This window comes from Monopterus albus, unplaced genomic scaffold (genome assembly GCF_001952655.1).
Source record: "Monopterus albus unplaced genomic scaffold, M_albus_1.0 scaffold142.1, whole genome shotgun sequence".
Taxonomy (NCBI): domain Eukaryota; kingdom Metazoa; phylum Chordata; class Actinopteri; order Synbranchiformes; family Synbranchidae; genus Monopterus; species Monopterus albus.
The window spans coordinates 340257-361909 of NW_018128022.1; the positions used below are offsets into that span (position 1 = coordinate 340257).

General features: G+C 39.0%; 2 protein-coding genes across 3 annotated transcripts; one reads left to right on the forward strand and one right to left on the reverse strand.

The window, feature by feature from the left end:
• Positions 1–2457: 2457 nt before the first annotated feature.
• ginm1 (glycoprotein integral membrane 1) lies at positions 2458–9148 on the reverse strand. Its single transcript, XM_020614110.1, has 8 exons — positions 9018–9148; positions 8791–8862; positions 8579–8678; positions 8027–8181; positions 6854–7013; positions 6534–6763; positions 3921–4084; positions 2458–3809 (listed from the first exon to the last, which is right to left on the reverse strand). The coding sequence occupies exons 1-8, from the start codon at positions 9123–9125 to the stop codon at positions 3704–3706; spliced, it is 1095 nt and encodes a 364-aa protein (XP_020469766.1). The 5' UTR covers positions 9126–9148; the 3' UTR covers positions 2458–3703.
• Positions 9149–9193: 45 nt separating this feature from the next.
• On the forward strand, positions 9194–20715 carry ppil4 (peptidylprolyl isomerase (cyclophilin)-like 4). 2 transcript variants are annotated; one of them, XM_020614109.1, is made up of 13 exons: positions 9194–9272; positions 9622–9689; positions 10133–10197; positions 10281–10398; positions 10877–11019; positions 11228–11324; positions 14381–14497; positions 14591–14715; positions 15697–15763; positions 18896–19007; positions 19175–19271; positions 19454–19586; positions 20251–20715. In XM_020614109.1, the coding sequence occupies exons 1-13, from the start codon at positions 9245–9247 to the stop codon at positions 20461–20463; spliced, it is 1383 nt and encodes a 460-aa protein (XP_020469765.1). In that variant the 5' UTR covers positions 9194–9244; the 3' UTR covers positions 20464–20715. The 2 variants fall into 2 exon arrangements, with proteins under 2 accessions (XP_020469765.1, XP_020469764.1); XM_020614108.1 differs by having other exon boundaries at positions 9230–9314.
• Positions 20716–21653: the final 938 nt, after the last annotated feature.

Sequence of the window (21653 nt, forward strand, 5' to 3'; positions counted from 1 at the left end):
TGATCTACAGTGATACCAGTTTATGAATGATAAACTAATACTGGTCTATTTATTAGTCTAACTTTAATTATAGTTCCTACATTCATCAATATGCCTGAAAAATATTGTTTTACCCTCAAACCAGGCTAAAGTGGTCCAAAACAGACCCAGTTCTTAATTGTTCAAGAATTTTGTGTAATGTTAAAGACTGTTCCTATTGAAGCGTTCTGCTCAGTCACCAGATACCTGCGCAACCACCGTAATCAAACACGACATAAATGTGCTAGTCATAAGGACAGCATTTAATCAGGAGACTTTTAGAACCAATTACACAGTCCAGCTGTAATTCATACAATTTACACACACAAATGCCCCAAAATAGTAACACCTAATAACATATAAACAATGAGCAATTAAAACATTTGATGTTTTATTCTTCAAGAACAGATCTGAATTCATGCTTGGCACATTGTTGAACAGTAATTTAGTGTCATTTACACTACTCTGTGGTATCAAATTTATCAATTTAGAATTTAATGCAGATTCCAATAGAGGCTGAATTGTTTCGAGACTTCATGCAGTTTCCTAGCTTTAATGTATTACTTGCTGCTACAACAGCAAACAGCAGTCACTAGCTAGACTACACATGCATCTTTTGCTAACGCAGCACATCATGCATCCTGCAGCTTAACTAATCCCCGGGGAGAGAGTCATGACCTCAGCTGCTCTGAAGCTGATGCTTTAAGGATGTTTTTTAAATGTGACGAGTTTTGTAATCACTTGCCAGGTTTTGGATGAATACAACCCACCTTTTGACCAATAGCCTACCTAGCCTGCTTGGTTCCTCACACACAGCCAAGTGAAACACTGGGAGTGATACTCGCGAGGTTCATCATCTCATCATTACCCTTGTCTATAAATCAAAAGCTTTACCAAAAAAAAAAAGAGGTGCAGGTTTGACACCAGTGTTTAGTCCCAAATTCAAAACAAAGTGCAGATTCTTTCATTTGACTGTAACTTGCACTTCTGAATTTGTGGTACATCTTGTGGACACACTGTATTTTACACCAGTCCAGTCATCGTTTGTCTTGGTGTATGCACAACCTGAACACTCTCACTCTCAGTTATTAGTAACGAAGCATGCACAAAATCAAAGTTAAATAACTTAAAATTCCTCCCTTTAGTGATAGAATCTCCAAAACAGTCACTGAGGCACAGTGAAGAAAGACAATCAACATATGAGCCTCAACAGTGGGCAGAAGGGCTCAAATAGAGGTGCTCTCCACAGTAATGGCATTCAGATATAACTGTTTAAAGCGGTGTGGCAGGCAAATGGTAAACAGTGAATGTGCAGATGCAAGATTTATATTCATTTCCAGATAATAGGCTTTAGATTATATACAGTATTACCTTATTTCATCAGAGGTATCTGTGACAACAGATTTTAACATAATAGCTTTACAGTACGTATTTGTATTGTCTTCATTTGTAGCACAAGTCTCACATTTAGCCATTTAGAATAAAGTCACTGTATGACATTTGCTGCCTTAGAGTTTTCTTCTCTAACATTTTTAGCAGTGGGAACATTTTTGAGGACAAACTGTCAACGGCTATAATAAAGTGTTTTCGATTTCGACCAATTCACGGAATGCAGCCCATAAAATGTTCATTTTGTTCATATTAATTTGTTAAACAGTACATACTTAGTACTACAGTACTTATACTGTCTCTCCTAAAATGGTGCAAGGCAAAAAAAAACCCTGACAAATCAGTCTCACTGTCAAGCTTCTGATATTCATCAGTAAATGGAGTTTCCTTAATGGGCATGGAACTGCAGATGTTTTCTGAACACTTTAAAGCACCCTGGAGACATTTAATGAAATATGCTTTCTGTTTCATTCTTGCCTAGTTCTGAACAAGATGCACTGGCTTTGCAGAATCTTCACTGTTTAGGGGTGTCACTTTCAAACTTTTATTCCCAAAGGAGAAATAGTAAATATTCAAACTGTTGAAAGGTGTTTGAATTGAAAATGTACAGTCAATAAGCAAAACAGACCATTTGAAGCAGTTTGCCTTGTGGTCCAGCAGAAAGAACAATCAGCCTGAACTTCTGCTGGCACAATGAGTAAGAAAATGAAGCTAAAGAAATAAAAAATGGAGGACACTAGCAAGCAAGGTCATGCTGGTGTGTGGAAATATTTTGGTTTCTACACTGTAGACGGACAGAGCAACACCAAAGATGAAACTGTTTTATGACTGCTTTACTCTACACTAGAGGCACCAGAAACAAGTGAAGCAATCTCACCGACTGCTTAGTCAAGACACACAGGGTTAGTGCAATTGAATGACATCATGTGGCCAATACAGAAAGATAAAGGAAAAGCCTGAGTGAATGAGTGGCCTCTTCCAGGATAACAGTGGCTCTGCTGTAATTCACAACAATAAAGTGAAAACAGGTTTATGGAGGATTTTTTAAAATTCATTTTCTAAAAATAAAAGAGTGAACTATCCTATTTACATAAGTATTCAGACCCTTTTGTTAGGACACTTGCAATTAAGCTCTGGTGCATCCTGCTCCTATCAGTGGTCATTGAGATGCTTGTACAGCTTGATCATATGCACTGCATATAATTAGGAAATACAGAGCAATCGTGACTGAAAACCTTCCCCAGAATGCTCAGGATCTCAGGCTGGGGCAAAAGTTTACATTTCAGAAAGACAACGACCCCAAGCATACGGCCAAGAAATCACAGAGTGGCTTCAGGGAAATTCTGTAAAGTCATGGAGCAGCTCAGCCAGAGTCCGGACCTAAACCCAAGAGAGCATCTCTGGAAAAATGCCTGTGCACCACGCTGCCCATCCAACCTGGCTGACCTTGACTGATTCTACCAAGAAGAATGGAGGAAAATTCCAAAAGAAGGGTGCCAAGCTTGCAGCTTCATTGTCAAGAAGACTTCAGGCTGTTGTTGTTGCCAAAGGTGCTTTAACCAAGGGTCTGAAAACTACTGTAAATGGGATAATTCAGTCTTCTATTTTTAATAAATTTACAAAACATTCCAAATAGTTCAAAGATTCAATATGTCATGCAGACTAGCCGTTTCCCTTTTTTCTGGCTTTGTGTTAAAACTAAGATAAATAGTTTTTTGCTGGACATAAGACTGGTACTGATCTTCTCATTGAACTCTAATAAGTGCATTTTGCTAAATTCACAAAACTAATCCTTTACTTAGTTGCAAAGCTGTGGACCATATCAGGAGATCTTTATAAACAGCAGCTACCAAATGGACCTGAAGGTGAGAGTGACTTGTATTTTTAAATATAGTTATGATAAAACAAAATTTAATCTGACAGCTGACAGTCCGTTCCCCCATCGAGATGTGGGGTGTGTGCTACGGGAAACACAATTTTAATGAAAGGGTAATGTGTCTCAACAGGGGAACAGACTTCACCACAACACCTACACAGCTGAGATTCAGCAGTATGAACCATTAACTTTGTTTTCTACTATGATCACGGGACTAAATTTAAGGGATTCAAATGGACTAGCAGCAAACTGGGTTTAGTCGGTCTTAAACCACATCCTGTTCCATGGCAAGTGAAAAGCTAGTGAATCACAAATCTGAACATAATCTAGGGCCCAAACCAGGCCTTGCTGAAAATGTCACAATGCAACCAAGGTTGAAGAACAAACTGGAAATGAAGGAGCTGGTCAATCAATCCTCATTCACGGCTTCTTCTCTTCTTCCTCTGCTTCTATTTCTATGTTCTCCAACAGTGTGTGCTTCTCATCTTCTGGCATTAGAGTGACAGGGTTTAGGTGAAAAATGTGCCTTTAAAAAAGAGGAAAAAATTAAGCATTTTGAAGAGAATCTGTTAACAGAGGTCACCTGGTCATTTAGCAGATGATTTGTTCACTCATAAACCCAGTATAATAAACTCACTTGTGTTCACAAGTTGGGAAGAACATGTCCAAGATCTTGACTATGACTGCTGATCCGACAACGCCAATCACCACCACCCACATAACCAGGAAGAATAGAGGCAGGGACTCGGAGCAGAAGTGCCTGAGACGCTCCCTCACTTGTTCCACCCACTGACACATGGCCTGAGGAAAGGATGGACGCCAAGACATGAGCTGCTACACGTGCTAGGCCATTTATCACTACCTGTAGAGCCAACTTCATGTAGTCTGCATTAGTGTCATTACTGCTACTAGCTACTCTTTCTCAATGTCACTATGAGTCAAATTAGCTAGCCACCATGATATTGTGACTGTTACCCCCTGCTGTGCACACATCCTTGATTGAGTTTGAATGTATTTACAGCAGTAATGACCGGTGTCAACTCAAAAAACAACACTGTATTGGTAAAATATTATTTTTCTGTCAACACTGGCCAGTTAAACTGCAATGTATGACTATTTTGTTAAGTTTCCTGATTTTGATATTTGGGCTCCCACTAAACCATATTCACTTCAGATCAGTGAATCTGCGGATTATTTTCTCGATTCATTTCTGGGTTGATGAAATATCAGAAGAAAATACATAATGAAAAAAAGCCAATTGTAATTTCTAGTGCACTATCATCAAATGTCCATCCAACAGGCAAAACCTACAGGTATGCAGTTAACTATTACATAAGACCGAATCCTCCCCAGCAAATGGGAACCTCAAAATGTTAGGCACTTTTGACTAAAACCATTTGTCAATTATTAAAATAGTTGCCAACTATTTTTCTGTCAGTCATCTTATTGAATAACTCTTTTATCTCCTTTTCATATAGCTCACTATACTAACCAAACATTTTCCCACAGCTTGTTTAATTTTTTGAAAGTCATAACAATTCCCAGTTTCAAAACATCAGTAGTGACCAGGGGGTGTTCTTCGTACGTCGCTAAACAGATCCTAGATCAAATGAATAATCCTGGATTTTCTAATGTCGGGTAAGGTTATCTGGATATTTCAGTTCTTCACCCTCCACCAGTTGTGGATTAGAAAAGCTGGATTCAATCATCCAAGATAAGTGCACGCTATCAGCAGTCAATGACCAGACTACATATATAGACAGTTGAAACCCTGATCAGCTGGTTTCTGATTGGCTACATGCAGATGTCTAAGGCGAGTGCAGTCTGTCACCACAGCAGAGAAAGCCTTTCTGCTGGGCGGTGAAAAAGAATTAAGAGTTCATTTGTAAGTCTAATTGGTAACTGCTAAAGCGGAACTCTGCAAAATGCGGAGAGATATCTGGTAAAAGTAGCTGAAAAATTAAATGCATAGCTAAACCCGTAAGGTTACCATGACTGCATGTCCGCTACTTTGATTGATATGATGGCATAATTTGTGTTAAATGCGTAAATACAGTAGTAGCCTAATCCTGTGCACAGTGGCATGCTCATATATCCAACAAATCGAAGCCGGAGCATAAATTACAAAGGGGAATTCCAGCTCAGACGGGATGTCTGAATCATCCTCATTTATTAATAATTTTGTAGAGGATTAATTTGACATCCCTTGTGTGTTACGCTTAGCTCTACTACCTTTACCCTATTATTAGAGTTTTTCTTCATAGCTTTGCCTCAATAATCAAATAATTTTAAATCAAGTTTGATATTCTCCACATTTAGTTTCTTTTGCACAACACAACCCTTTTCACCTTTTGCTACAAATAATGGTTTAACACATTTCAACAAATTAAAGTACAGTTGTCTATAGTTTGAACATTTATCACTTGTAGAAATCTCAGGTCAATGCACAATGACTGTGAGGTGGTAAGAATGGAGTTCCTCTTTGTCTGCCCCTAATATGAGGCACCAACAGTCTACTTCAGTACATTACTCCCTCTTGAGTAGAGCGGCATCTTTTCATTAGGAACAGTTTGGGACAGGCCAAAGGGTCCCGTCGACCTCTCAGTCTGTTTTCTTTGAACTCATGTCTTATTATAATTGCTCCAATCTCAGTGAGTCGCTTCCTGCTCCAAAACCCTTCAAATCAGTGAAGTTATCTTGTTTAAAGTGAATAAGCCTGTGAACAAACCTGCTCTGGAGCAGGTTTGAGATTACAGACATGTTGCCATTACAACAAGTCCTGCGAGACTTTCAGAGAACCAATAGATCTGAGATCATGTGAAATCATTATCGAAGTTATCTGGCTAACCTGTTAATCCACGTATGAAGAACCCCCCGGAAGGATATGTAGGAGCACTACTGTTAGCTGTGACAAAGTCAGACAGTGCCCTTCAATATAGGCCAATTTAAAATTTTCAACCTATTTTGCATCGCGTTACAAAGAAGAACAAGTGCTGTATTTGCCATTGCTGGTGGACAAACACTGGATGTCTGACACCTTCAACAGAACCATTTCAGTGCATCCCTACAAATAAATGAACTTTCTTCTGACCCCCAACAGCCTGTTTTCATGGGGATCCAGAAAGTGAGCGATTTTAATCTTCCAGCATAACAAACCACACCTGCCATTGGCGACTGCCCTGCTGAAATGGCTAGACACCTCGGAAGCTGTACATGTCATCAACTAGATCTAGCACCAGACTTTGCTTACAGAGTAAGATGATATAAATTCTTTGGGCGGAGTTTCCATCTGAATCTGATCCAGCTGGCTGGGCTCTCTGTCATCAAATTCATCATCATATCGGACATCATACAGCAGGTCAGGGTCCATCCGCAAAGGTGTCTCTGGAAGCTTTCCGGGAGCTGCAGTTTCTTCCTGGGTGGTCTCTGTGTGCTTCAGGGGGTACTGGCTGGTTGTCTGGGACATCAGCTGATCTTCATCTATTTTAAAATGTGTGCAAAAAAACTAAGAACCTATTGCATATTTGCATAATAATAAATAAGATCAGAAAAAAACAAATGTTTTCATACCTTTTCTATGATTTGGTGGATCTGTGACAACCACATCATTCTCCCGGGGAACCCTGAAGATCTCACTGTGTCCGATGGGGTAGATGTTGGTAAACTGAGCTAGCTTCTGGAAATCTGGGCTCATCAGTATCTTCACCTCACACATGTCAGGCTGCTGGACCTAAATAATTCAAACCCAAATGGTATGAAATCATATCCAAATATTCCTGTTCCAAATGAACCGATAACAATATTGGAGGACAGGGTGAAGCGACAGACAGAAGCCAGTTTAAACTAAGGAAATGAACCCTTGTTAAATGAAACACTTAAACTACCAACTGTGATATTATCTGCTCCCAATTATTTCATCCTGACAGAGGGCTGCACTTCTACAAAGGCTAAAAACCACTGTATTCCAGTATGTTATGTAGTAGGCTACAGACCTTCAGACAGTTAAACGTTACATTCAACAGGAACAGTGCTGTGTTTATCAGTTTTCAAATTTGCACAGCCTCCTGTTGTCATTTAACCACAATCAGAAGGTAAACCTCATGAAAATATAAACTGTCTCCATCATTTTTAAGGTAACTGTAACTTTTATAGTAGAAACAGTATTATTAAGTACTTGTATTGGTGAGTACTCAGTGTACTTGTACTTGGTCAGAAAAAAGTGGTATTGGTACATCCCCACAAATCATCTTTGCAAGCAGATATTACTGTATTTGATCAGTCATGAGGTAAAAAGGTTAAATAAAACAGAACAATCTGCTGTAAAATGAAGGATGATAGACTTCATCCATGAATACAGAATGCTTTAGTGATGCTATGTGAAGGTAGATTACGTTTTAAAAGTTTTTTTCAACACACCCTTTAAACAACTTGAATCACGTTTTCTAATACTGGACCCCAAGCTTCCTAAAGTTAATTGATGCCATCCATCCATTATTTATACCGCTTACTCTTGAATAGAATCACCTTACAAAAAAATAAATAAAAAATTTTTTTTTCATATACAACACAGTGTAACTCAGGGTTGTGAATTTTGAGGTGACCTCCCAAAAGAAAGACATTTCTATAGGTATTGTGTCTCCAATGATCACGATCAAGTGTTTTCTGTCATGCTTTATTTAGAATCACTCACAAAAATGTAATTTGACCCATAAGAGACTCATAAGACTCCAAAAAGGTGTTTACCTCTTTGCCCTCCATCTCTATTACTTCACTGAACACCTGCAGAGCCACCACCTCCTCTGAGTCACTGTATAGCCGGTTCTGGCTGACCATCACCCGGGTGACAGTGGACACCAGATCCCCAGATTCAAACTCACTGCTTCCATTAATGCTGTCCACTGGAAAAACACGAATCAGTATTTAAATGACATTTCTCCAGTAGTTTACATTTGAATATGCAAGGATGAGACTTTACTGAAACCATCAATAAATAGCAGTAACTTAACAATAAAAACTGATTATGAATTAAACATCAAGGTCATTTATCAAGCAAAATGCCAACAGGAAATTATCATCGTCACAAACTAACACACATTATAAAGCACTCCCAAAATACTAATGTGACATGGAAAATCTAAAGTATCTTCACGTTTTTAAATTTAGCAATAAGTACAAATGACTTGTAAAGGGTATTTTCCTGCCGTTTACATTAGTATTTTCTTCTCAGATTATTACAGTTTAATACTTAGATATATCATAATTGATGAACATCCTAGCGATGTGAGGAAAACTCACAGAGAAGTGCTTGACAGTTAAACCTGGTGACTCCTGACAGCTCTACTGGGATGTCATTGACCAACACCTGCTCTTCACTCACCGAAATGTTTAAGTTTATCTGAAAGAAGAAATAACAGCGTTGAGGCTTGGCTGTTTTGTTGTGTTGCACAACTGACTGAAAATGCCTCATATCTGGATATTTGCTTATTACATTGTATGTGGCCATATACCTGCAAGTTGTTTGAATCCCGTAGCTGTGTGTCCGCCAATGTCCCCGTTGTCACGTTAATCAGGATATTTTCCTACAGGCATCAGTGTTTAAAAAACGGGAAAAAGAAACACAAAGATGCGTGAGGTTTAGCACCATGATGTCTGCCAATGATGACAACCCTCGATCAGTAAGCTAACGCTATGCTAACATCAACATCATTATGTTACCGCAATATTTAGGTCTTACCGTATTGAGCTGCCTAGGCGACGACTCTGTGCGTGTTATTGAGGCAAAGAGAAGAAATGTAAGAGAAACTGCTAACCCTATCATTTCCATTTTGTGTTGATTTAACATAGCTTACAGCAATAAGCAATAAAATAGCTTCAACAAAACATTGAGCAAGACGCATCCACTGCGCAGGCGTGCGGAATTTCTAATCTAAACGATGTTCTCGCGAGATCACGAACGTCAGCATGGCAGTGCTCCTTGAAACGACTCTGGGTGATATTGTAATTGATTTGTTTACAGACGAAAGGCCTAAAAGTACGAAAACAAAGCCACCTGCACACAACATAACGGCATCTAATTTCGCGAATTGGTTGATAGCAGAGTAAGCTACTGGCAGGCTAAACCATAGGATGAAGGGGTGCTAGCTAACGCTGTTAGCTCGTTTGTTTGTTTTCATTTTTTTAAAATATTGCCTAATATTTAATTCATCCACAGCAACAACATCGGAATAAACGAGCACATGAAATTATTTAGCCTTATGTTCTACGGTTAACTAGACGAGAAATGCTATTAATTAGTGTCTGTTCACCATTAACGTTAATCTCTGTGCTTTCTTTTGCAGCTTGCCTAAACTTTCTGAAATTATGCAAGATAAAGTACTATAATTATTGCCTCATCCACAATGTTCAGGTGAGACTAAACGTTCATCTGCAAAGCTTGGTAAAAGAGCTTTGCTTCCGTCTTACGCATGTTCAGTTCAAACAAGGTACTAACTCATGTTGACTCGCCTGAAGAGGGCGATACAGTCACAGACCAGATGTGAAAAGCTCAAGCCTGAAATTACTTATTGTCTTTAGTCAGCTGGATGATTTCACTATTGTTTATTAGTTCGTTCATTCATTCATTCATTTAGTCATTAAGTTAAATTATTGGACTTCTTGGCCATCATGTCTTGATTTTACCAAATACAGTAGTAGACACATGTAACAGAATGTATAAGAGTTAATGCTGAAAATCTTCATGGTGCTCTTTCAGTGAAGTGGTGAAGATACTGTACTTTCATAATTTATCTGCCCAGTTTTGAGTCTGTGCTACACATGCTGTACCTAACATTATGTTCATCTCTTCTTCAGAGAGATTTTATTGTGCAGACTGGAGATCCCACTGGAACTGGCCGTGGTGGAGAATCTGTCTATAGGTCAGTCACCAACATGACAAGTTTTTTTTTCTTGGGCACAACAAGTTCAACACTGACAAATGTTCTCTTCTGTGCATGATTAGTAAACTCTATGGGGACCAGGCACGCTTTTTTGATGCAGAGAAAACGCCACGCATCAAACACAGAAAGAAGGGCACTGTGTCCATGGTGAATAATGGAAGTGATCAGCATGGTTCTCAGGTGAATAAGATGAACAGCCATCTTAATGTTTTCCCTGCAGGTGCCCAAACATTCCAGATCAGACACATAAGAAAACATCATCTTATGTGTTATTTTTTTTGTTTGTTTGTTTGTGTGTTTGTTTTTAGACACTATCTGGGTGGGTTCTTCAAGTTAAAAAAGTAACTTGTATGTTGTGTATCATATGCATTATACTTGAGCTGATCAGCTGAATAAACCCTAGAGTATCCTCATTTTTTCAAAGCGAAATCATGACAGTGTCCATGATAAAAAATGGCATATTTAATATACTGTCATGTTATATTGAGCCATGGACCCCTTGTCTGGTCTTTGGTGTGATAAATGTTATGGCTAATAGTGTGCACATGATGTTTTTGATTTTGTTTGTTTGCTTGGTTTTAAGTAAAAACCACATATAACTTATAGATCATGTTTTCACTGCAAGATGTACTTAATTTGTTGGTATTCTTGTTCTTAGTTCCTGATTACCACAGGTGAGAACGTGGACTACCTGGATGGAGTCCATACTGTGTTTGGGGAAGTTACAGAAGGCATGGATGTCTTGGCCAAAATCAATGAGACCTTTGTTGACAAGGACTTTATTCCATTTCAAGATATCAGGTGAGGTAGATAAATGGTGTTTCCAGAGGTTTGACAACCACTGGACCACCACCAACAACAACAACAACAACAACAAAAATCGGCAGAAATGTACTTTGGTGTTTGTATCAGTACCGTAATTGGTTCAGTGTTGCATTTGTTGTCATATTTCAGACAAAACTCAAAAATTTCACAATCATTAAAAAAAATGCTATCTTTTAAAAATCAGGATAAACCACACAGTAATCCTGGAAGACCCGTTTGATGATCCTCCTGACCTGGCAGTCCCCGATCGATCGCCTGAACCCACCAAGGAGCAGCTAGATGTGAGTACACTGCTGCTGTTTGACTTCATAAAAGGGGAGCTCTACTGATTTAACACACCTAAGAGTGTATACATGTGTTTGGTAGCACTACTGCATATGTGAAAAAGGAAGACATTTTTAAGCCAGTTTTCTAGTCCAGGAAAAGCCATGGAAACAAATAGTAAAATTTCCTGAAACACATTGTGTCTTCCTGGAAAATGAGGACTACTGTGTGCTCAGGTTTGAAAACTGACCTGGACAATCCCTGTAACGTTGGTCACACTGTCATTTAAGCCACCCTTAACCGCTGTTTAAGCAGAAGCTGCCAACTTCAGCATCATGTTTGCACTGTTTGCATTTTTTGAAATCTGTCTTTTATAGTTGTTGCAGTAGTAGCCAATGTGACTCAAAAGAAAACTGGATTTAGGTCAGCCCTATAGTCAGCACTTGTTGTCATCCTCAGAGTCATGGATTAATACATACAATACACTGTGCAAATATTTTAGCACTAAAACTAAAGTTTAGGAAATAATGCTATAATTAGTTTTTATTTAACAGTCAACTTCATACAAGGTGCGCTAAATCATATCAGTATTTGTAGTGACACCCTTTGCTTTTAAAACCTCTCCAGTTCTCTTCAGTACACCTGCACACAGTTTTTCAAGGTACTTGAGCGATAGGATGATCCAAGATTCTTGGAGAGCTGGCCACAGTTCTTCTGTGGATTTACTGTGTCTATATGAAAGTATTTTATGCAGTGTTTTGCAGTGGTCTGCCTCCCATGCATGTGATAGAACAGATACACTCCTATTTTAATGAGTTCAGCTTTCTACATAAGCAGCATAGAAGCTCATGTTTTACTAACCCTGTACACCTGTAAATATGACCTGAAGTGTATTTTTGTCATGTCATTTGTGAGCTTCCTTGTTCCTCTTGTTAATGAAATATTTACCCTACCAATATTTAATTTGTGGGGTGGCACAGTGGAGCGGTGGTTAGAGCTGTTGCCTCACAGCAAGAAGGTTCCAGGTTCGAGCCCAAGGCAACCTGGTGCCTTTCTGTGTGGAGTTTGCATGTTCTCCCTGTACCTGCGTAGGTTCTTTCCGGCTTCCTCCCACAGTCTAAAGACATGCAGCTTAGGATCACTGGAGATTCTAAATTGCCCATAGGAGTGAGTGTGTGTGGTTTGTCTTTAAGTGTCAGCCCTGTGTTATACTGGTGTCCTGTCCAGGGTGGACCACACCTCTCACCCAGCTGGGATGGATGGATATTTAATTTGATTCTGTCTAAGAGTCTTTTGTCTCCTGCCTTGTGTCAAGTGAAACACTTGTTTCATCTCAGTTTTTAAAGATACTTGATACAGATATTTTAAACTCTGACACACAAAGTGCTTGCATTGCTTTAAACAAACTACAGGGTGTTAAGTGATTGGCCCTTCTGTCATGTTGTAGGATATGTTTAAAAAAAAACAAAACAGTCTGTTCTTCATTAATGATCTACTGCTAGTAACATTAGTATTGTAGCTGCGCCATTTTGTACAGCACCCTGGGAATTTCTGAGTTTTGGTACAGAGTGCGCAGCGCAAGGCCCTTGTTTTTTCGCTGTAATATGAACATACCTTTTCTGAGCCAAACGTAAAAATACACTTTAGGTCGCGGTTACAGGCATAAAACATGAGTGATACACAAGCTGAAAAATGGGAGCGTGGCGGTTACACACGTGTCTCAAAAACAGAGCTGAAAAGCTTTTGGTCTAGATACAATGTGAAACTTATTGTCTTTTTTGTCTGTCTAACCAGTCATGTGACCATAACCACAGTCATTAAGAGTCAGAGTAGCGATGGGTCCCCGCGGAACACATATTTTGAGGTTAGGGCTAGGCAAGTAGTAGTTGTGGTTAAGGTTAGGATAATTCTATAGGAAATGAATGTAAGTCAATGTAAAGTCCCCACAAGGAATGAATTAGAAGCATGTGTGTGTTTGCATGTGCCACACTAACACAGACAGAAGACCAGACTTTATGGATCCTGCAAAAAAAACAAAACAAAACAGATGACTGTGGTAGATAGTGAGGTGTCTCAGGAGGAGCTTCAGGTTAGTTCAAATGATTGAAGTCCCCATGGCTGTTCATTTTGCTAGTTTCCAGCCATTTACTGTTTAATTTGGGGTACCTCTAGATTAGCTTTGCACCCATCATAACTTCAAATAGTCTTTAATAACTTCAGAACGATAAAACCAGAGAGCCTCTTGCTAGAAACAGGAGAATAGTTTGTGAACGCACACAGCTCCTGTTGCCAGTGGACAGCACAGCGAACTGCAAGGGTATTATTTAGTTTGAATTTCTCTTCCATTGAGAGGTAAACAATGGTGTATATGCACCAAAAAAAACAGATGTGTAACACACAAAAAAACAAAGCAGGTAATTGAGAAACCCCATATTTTCACTGGCATAATGCAGACACAGTAACTTCTCCAGCCTTACAATTTTTGCTGTTACAGAAACAACGCATCAACAGACATGCAACATATGGGTTTTTTTTTTTTTTTTAAACTTACCGATAAGTTGCGCCGAGTAGTGCAAACATCACTCCCTTCCAAGTAGCTCCAAGGTCGGTAAATCCAACCAGTGGTTGCTGTGTCTTCCCCCACATGACCACATACAGTCCCAAAGTAGTGAAATTAATTCCAACAGGTAGCGTAGCACCGACAGTAGCATCATGGGTCATTAATCCGCTGGTTAACCAGCAACACATCACATGCAGCAGACACACTGGCCTCAAGCAGTTAAAACAAACAGGTATTGTGCTCCGGGGGAATCCAGCGTTGATGAGCTGATCATTCACCGCCTTGGGAGGCTTCACAGGCCAGCTGTTTGTAGGTTAGACCCGGTCAGGTAGAACAAGTTCTTGTACTGGAACACTCTTAAAGAAAGCTATAATGATTCCTTCATTTCAGTACAAAGCAATACAAATATCCAAAAGCAAACATTCATACCAAGATGACACATGGTTCAAAAATCTAAAGTGGTTGAATAAAAATGAAAAATGTATGAATAAATGTAGAAAATGCTTTGTGCAGAGTGGCAGAATTGGAGCAGATGAAGTGATTGACGATACAGATGGAAAAGGAGCAGAAGAGCTGGAGGAGAGGCTGAAAGAGAAAGATGCCAAGACGCAGGCCATTCTGCTGGAGATGGTGAGAAGAAGAAATCTGCTCTCAGTGTTCTACTAGACATACCAGTATGCAGCCTGACACACTGCTATACTCTTTTGTTCCCCATTCTTGCAGGTGGGTGACCTCCCTGATGCAGAGGTGAAGCCTCCAGAGAACGTGTTATTTGTGTGCAAACTGAACCCGGTGACCACAGATGAGGACCTGGAAATTATCTTCTCCCGCTTTGGGTCCATCAAAAGGTGACTCTAACCTCCAAGTCCTACATAATGCTAGTTTGTGTTTAAATGGTTTATGTGGCAATTTTATATGTGCTAACATTTAGCTTTACGTCAGTAATATTTTGTCATCATACCTGCTAATAACTATGATAAAATTGTTAGTATCACTGTTTCATATTTTAGTTATTAAAACCGTAATTGATTACCACACTGTAAAAACACTCCCCAGTGAAAGGGTTAACTAATAACCTGCATCACCAAAGTTAGTAACAGTCAGCCAGACACAGGCGCAGCGGGTGCAGCATGCACCCTGCATTTGTTTTGAACACAATGTAGAACACAGGAGCAGTGCTTCAACGATTTTTCTGCTTTCTAAGAGGACTAAGTCTGAAGTGTGGTTGTATTTTGAATTTTATAAGACAGCTCAGGGGAACTTGAGTCAAGGTGGCCACCCTGTCTGCAGAACAGGTAGAAAGAAAATCGATGCTACAGGGAGCAACACTTTATAGTGAATGCAAGATGCAGGGACTTCTGAGTGGGGCAAATGTCATGGTTTGTCTGTTTACCTTGCTAGCAGCTTGTCATTAATCTAAAGTAAAAACTCACTGTCATAACACTTATTTTAAAGTCAGAAAGTTGTCAATATGGTGGAAAACTGCTTCAACAGTCCTCTGTATTTATGTTAGTTGTTGGGCCTATTTCAATTACTGTAAGTCCTCTTAAGACGCAGACTTTGTGTGCTTGAAAGAGAGAATAATAACAATAACAACAAAAATACCATTACTATTCCCTTGTTTACAGAGTGGCCATGCAGCGGGTAAACCCAGTAATGTTACTGGTCCCTTGTCCTCATCTGCAAAAAGTGTATAGTGCTGCTGATTTCTATTTCAGGCTTTTAATATAAAACCACAAATTGCTCATGTCAGTTTGTGGATCAGCTCTGAACATTGTCAACACATTTTAACAAAGCCATTATTTTTTGCATTACTCTGTTTTGTGTAGCTGTGAGATCATCAGAGACTGGAAAAGTGGAGACTCCCTCTGTTACGCATTCATTGAGTTTGAAAAGGTGAGCATCTTCTGTGTTTACGTGGCATTCAGTATCCACGAGCACATTTGTGACACTTTTTTTGTTATGCAAAGTGTATGGGGATGTTTACAGTTTAAAGGGATAGTTCAACTTTTTGGAAAAACATGCTTATTCACTTTCTTTCTGGTGGTGTAACAGAGATGTGACTTTGAAGGCTTCTCAGACATCAGAACACTGCGTTAGCCCCCCCTAAGACACTTTCAGTTACTGCATGGACACAACAATTCAGAAACATACTCAGGGCCTTCACCTTGTAGAGATAATAACAGTGAAAATTATGGCAAAGCTTTATTTTACAGGTCTGTAAATCCCGGTTTATTACTAATTAATGTCCTAAGAAGTTTCCTGAAAGGAACCATATAATTTGGTACTAATTACAGGTACAATTAGAGCATGATCATTTGGTACGCTTCCACTCATTTCTAAATACTAAGCTAGCATAAACTGGAGGCTTTCTTCACAGGACCAAAGGTGAACTACACATGCAAAATGTTATATTTGTCCACAAACAATCAAATTTAGCATAAATGAAGAATGCAGTTTCAAATTATTAATAAATAAACAGTAAATAGTATATTAACAGGGGTTTACACTGAGCTGTTTCTTTCATGGAAATTCATCTGGAAGCAAATAAACCCAGTACAACTCTGTGGACTAACTAAGAACAAAATTGGTCTTAGAAATTTATCTGTAATTAATACCGAACTACTTGGCTGTTTACAGGAAACCTTCAAGAGATTATTATAAAATAATGGATTGGTCACCAAAGCTATATTAATTTCCATCTCTTCTGGCATTCAGTGGAGAGAAGCCAAAGCTGGAGTATGTGCTCCCTGTAGTTTGCCTGCATTTTGAAACATCTGCAGACACACTACAGCTCCTTGGCTGTGGCAAGAATAATATAACATAAAAGCATGGATTAATTTCTCAGCCCTTTGAAAAGATAAGTTATGTCTGACCTTGTAGATATTTAACAACAAGATGTGATACCTAACTTCTTTACAGTACAGCTTGAAATTAATGGTCAAAGGGCTCCAGATACTACTACCGGTATTTGATTGGCCACTGCAGTGCTTTGCCTGATGACATCACAACCTTTCAGTTTTTCACTGATACCCTCTGTGTGAAAGCCTGGGGTTTTTTGCCATCCCCATAGATTGTATATAAAAATAAATGATGTGACCACTTCCTGATACTATGCAAAAGCAAAGCCAAAATATTGCAAACATGGGGGCAGCCATGCAACCAGAGGTGGAGGTAGGGCATCAGGCTGCCAATCAATGCTGTCACATCATCTGAAACACTGTGCTTTTTGTATCATTAAAAACAAACTTATCAGGAAAATGACCACTTGTACACAAATCAGTGGTAATATCCACCTAAAATGACAGAACTCAGCTTTGGGAAAAAAGAATTTGAGTTGTACAAATGTGTTGTTTTTGATAATATGATTGAATCACACCACGTCTGGAAACATGACCCTTAGTATAACCTACATGATGGGTGAACAAGTCTGTTGAGCCTCTAAACGCAGTTTTTCTCTTGTCAGAATCTGTAGCGGCCATCAGTATCCCACCAACCCTTGTGCAGTCACTTCTTTAATGGTGTGCTCAAGTGGTTCTCATCAAAGGTGCCATCAGGTGCTCATGAGTCACTAGTAAATACAGCATATCTGGTGAAAGTGACAGATGGAAAAACCCCTAAAAGATGTAAATAATGGAATTATAAAGTCCACTATTTGTTCTTGAAATGACGAGGCGATAATCATCACATGGGTTGTTAGTCATTAAGATAGAGAAGTAATCGTTATACTGTATTTGTCATGAAACATGGGACACGCTTAGCTAGCTCTCTGTCATGGAAGGAAAACATCAGCACTTGTAAACCTGGGTGTTGTATTTTCTCCAGTTTGTAACTGTTATTTACCATTTTTTCAGCCGCTTAAGAGCAACTTCCCCTTGGAAAATTTATGACTTTACTGTACACCTTTTCAAGACACCATATGCACCCTTAGTTTTGAGTTTTGTCAGTGGGTTGATCTGGGGATAGCAGATCCTCTAGACCATGTCATTTGGTGAGGTGGGGGGTGTAGGTTTTGCTTTCTGGCTTTACATCTGTAAAAGTGATTATGAATTGCATTCACAGGCGGAGGCAGCTCCTGAAATGGGACAAGCAATAGTATCACAGTGTATAATGTGGTTGGCACTTTATACCAGATGTCTCCTTTATAACCACAAACAGTGAAGGCCACCTTTGTTCTCAGATATCTGATAGAAGTGAAGGATGTTTTTGGAAATAGTTGTTTTTTTATTTTCTATCCTGCAGTCAGTGAGTTCCAGCCAAAACTTGCTTTCATTTAGAATAATTTGGTTTTCCACTTTGTGTATGTTGAGTTTGAGTAGAAGATATGAGAAAGTTAGTTTGTAAAATGAAAAGTTTTGACCTTGAATTTTGTTTTTCAACCAGTCACTTGAAATTTAAGATCTGTTGACTTTGTGCTGCGCCTTTTTTTTTTTTTTGGAGATACGCTGCTGAAAACACAAATTACTGAGATGTTACTGAATGATGAAATGTTTTGTGCATCTAAAGATATGAAAATTGAGCCGAACAAAAAAAGCTGACTGAAATAAAATTACAAAACAAAAAGAAGGCAAAAGCAGAAAAAAGGGTGAAAAAAGAAATAAGAGAAAGAAGGAAAATTGCAGTAAGGATGGATCACGGGAAGAAAAGGAATATCACTCACTGTAGGTTCCTGAACATTCTACCATTAAAAGCAGTGGAGAGGCTGAAGGATAACCAAATTCACCTAAAATTGTCATCAGCCAGAAAACAAAAAGTATAAAAGATATCAAAAAGCTGACCTCAAAACTAAAAAGTCTAACGTCTTTAGACCAATTTAAAGTTTAAAAGCCATTTCTAGCCCAAAGTACTATATAGCAAAGCCAGAAGCTGACAAAAAAGAGCAAGCTTTAGAGTTGGTTGAAAGTTTTCCCCTTGTAGATTAAGTGATAGTGAAAATAATAGTTGCAGCTCTAAGACCTACCAGTCAGAAAATCATATTTTTAATATTCACTTTGATTACTTTCATTTTTATGTTTTCTATCTCCACAGCAGGAGGACTGTGAAAAGGCCTATTTCAAAATGGACAATGTGCTCATTGATGATCGACGTATTCATGTGGACTTCAGCCAGTCAGTCGCAAAGATCAAATGGAAAGGGAAAGGTACTGAAGCCACTGTAGGTTATATGTGCTGAATGTCTCTCTTTTTACTGTGAAGCAGGAACGTGTTATGCCAGTGTAAGTCTAGTTTCTGCGTCTTGTGTCGTTATCCTCCTCACGCTGAGTTAACTTTGAGATCTTATCGTCATGGCCTCAATTTTTTCCCCCAGGGGGGAAGTATACTAAAGAGGACTTCAAAGCCTATGAGAAGGATGTGGAGAAGCAATCCAAACTGGCTCTCAAGGATCAAGTGAAGCCTAAACAAGAGTATCCTTATATGTAAATAGGCTGGGTCTTAATCCTCCAGTTTTTCCACTTCATGTCAAAACGTATGTCTGAAGTATGTAACTGTATAGCCTTTATTGTGGTGGACATTCCTTTTTTAGTTTGATTTGGCAAACCTCTGACTTTCTGAGCTGCCTGGAGATTTCCTCAACTTTCCCCTACAGTTCCAAGTATGACCTGCTAATCGATGAAGAAGAGGAGGCAACAAGCCATCGTCCATCTGAGAAAAAGCACAAGGACAAGAGGCACCGTCATCATTCAGATGACGAAGGCAGCAGGAAGTCCAAAAAGCACAAAGTACTTTCAGTGCATATCTTCCTTCACACATAAATTTTATTTCTAAATGCTTTGAGCCAAAACAGCAGTATTCTAATATTGTTATGCTATGAGGATAGAGGAAATGGCTGTGAACCGTCTTGAACCTGATCTACTATTGCATTTTTACCAATTCAGGATAAAGGGATTCTATTTTTAGAAATTGTTGGTAATTTAAAAATCAAAAACTGAAATCTCTGTAATACCGTAATTATGAGATGGTACACTGAGCTGTGGCAGAGGATACCTTCTAGTAGTCACTTGTAAATTCACTTATCAGAACCAGCTTTTTAATGATATAGAAAGACAGAGGCGTACAGGTATCTGTGACAGTAGGGTTTTTAATTTCAGGAAGAACAGATCATTGTTCCAACGAGGTGTAAGGCTAACAGATAAACATGTTTTTAAAAAGCCTCCATACAAATTAAATTTTAAAAAATATTCCACATAGTGACCAAAATTGTCCAGCAAGTTACTCCATATGAATTATGTCTATAGCACTTTTCAATTAAGCAACCAAAGGACTAAAATTAGTATTTTCTGCTTTGGTCAACACTAAGCTAATCAAGGTAGAGTCTTGAATAGAACCTTGCTTACCTTTATAAACACTCACTGTGTCACACCTTTGCTTTTCTGACATTTCCAGGACAGCGAGGAGAGCAGGCGAGATAGAAAAATTGGCCACCAGCGGTCTCATTCCCGCTCACGTTCCCGCTCCAGAGACAGGGACCACAAACACGGCAAGTTCCGGGTCAAACATGGAAAAGAGGGGCACGATAAAGGCCACAGCCACAAGGACAGGAGCCGCAGCCGGTCCCCAAAGAAGTCCAAGGATAAGGAAAGGAGCAGATACAGATGAGGAAAGAAATGAGGTTCAATTTGTTCTTACTGAATATGATGGTGACAGAGGAAAATGGAGCTACAGCTCCTGAACTGTATTCAACATGAATAATATGGCATCTAAATGCCTAAACTACTGCCTTCCTTTAAAATCACTGATCCTGACTTTAAACAAATAAGATTGACATCTTTGTCTCATTGTCTTCAACAACAAAATGTTTTGACACATGCTTTTTGTATGTACTGTATATTAAAATGCCACATAATGTGACAGTTGTCTGTTGTTTTTTATTTCATTTGGACCCTGTGACAGATTTCCTCATCTAAATGTTATTACTTTCTCTGCTCCTTCTTCTTTCCTTTTCACACGGCTAAATTAGAACAATGGTGGTAGATGACTAATGTTTCACTATTGACTAGTTCCAATCAGGTAGATTTTTGACATTCTTAAAATGTGGGTGTAGAAAATTGCTGGGTGGAACCTGTCTTCACTGTGCTGAGGAATTCACTGGTGTCTCCCTCCACCCACCTCATAGAGCTGATAATGTCATTCACTGCACAAACTGAAAGCTAATAGTTTTCTGGCTGCAAGTTCAAAGCAAACAGGAATTTTTTACATGTGAGATAAGATAAATGCAACAAAGTAACTTTATGCTGGAATCAGAGTTTTAAACAGCCCTAATAAAAAGCACTGTTATTAAACCTTAGTGGTATGACAACAAGCAGAAGTTTAATTTGAGGTCATGTTTCAAAAACATCATCTGCACCTCAACTGTATGGTGTACAACAAGGTTCTGTTTTGGGTCCCATCTTATTTTCCCTCTACATGCTTCCTCTTGGGCATATAATAAGGGGTTTTAAAGGGATATCCTATCATTGATGATGATATCCAGCTACACATTTCTTCTAACCAAAAATGACTGTGTAACAGCCATACAAAAATTGGATAGCTAAACAACCTTTTACATCTTAGTAATTAAGTAGACTTGTGCCCCATCTGGCCCCATTCCTAGGGTACAGAAACACCTTGGATCTTTCTTTTTTCTTCATGTGTGAAACCTGCAGTCAGAAGTCTTGGGGTCACATATTTGACCAAGCCTTGACCCTGGGGCAACATGAAGTGTTCGACTATCCTGCTTCTTTCAGCTGAGGAATATTGCTAAAATCAGACCCATGGTTTGTCAGATGGAGATGGAAAAGATCATTCAT

Bases quoted from the DNA above. Each gene is read 5' to 3' on its own strand.
- ginm1 (XM_020614110.1), bottom strand. From the start codon at position 9,125: ATGTTAAATCAACACAAAATGGAAATGATAGGGTTAGCAGTTTCTCTT. The intron at 7,014-8,026 runs GTAAACACCTTT...TGAATTATTTAG, and splicing joins TAGAGATGGAGGGCAAAGAG to GTCCAGCAGCCTGACATGTG. The intron at 6,764-6,853 runs GTATGAAAACAT...ATTTTAAAATAG, and splicing joins TCCACCAAATCATAGAAAAG to ATGAAGATCAGCTGATGTCC.
- ppil4 (XM_020614108.1), top strand. From the start codon at position 9,245: ATGGCAGTGCTCCTTGAAACGACTCTGGGTGATATTGTAATTGATTTG. The intron at 9,690-10,132 runs GTGAGACTAAAC...TCTCTTCTTCAG, and splicing joins GCCTCATCCACAATGTTCAG to AGAGATTTTATTGTGCAGAC. The intron at 19,587-20,250 runs GTACTTTCAGTG...TGACATTTCCAG, and splicing joins GGAAGTCCAAAAAGCACAAA to GACAGCGAGGAGAGCAGGCG.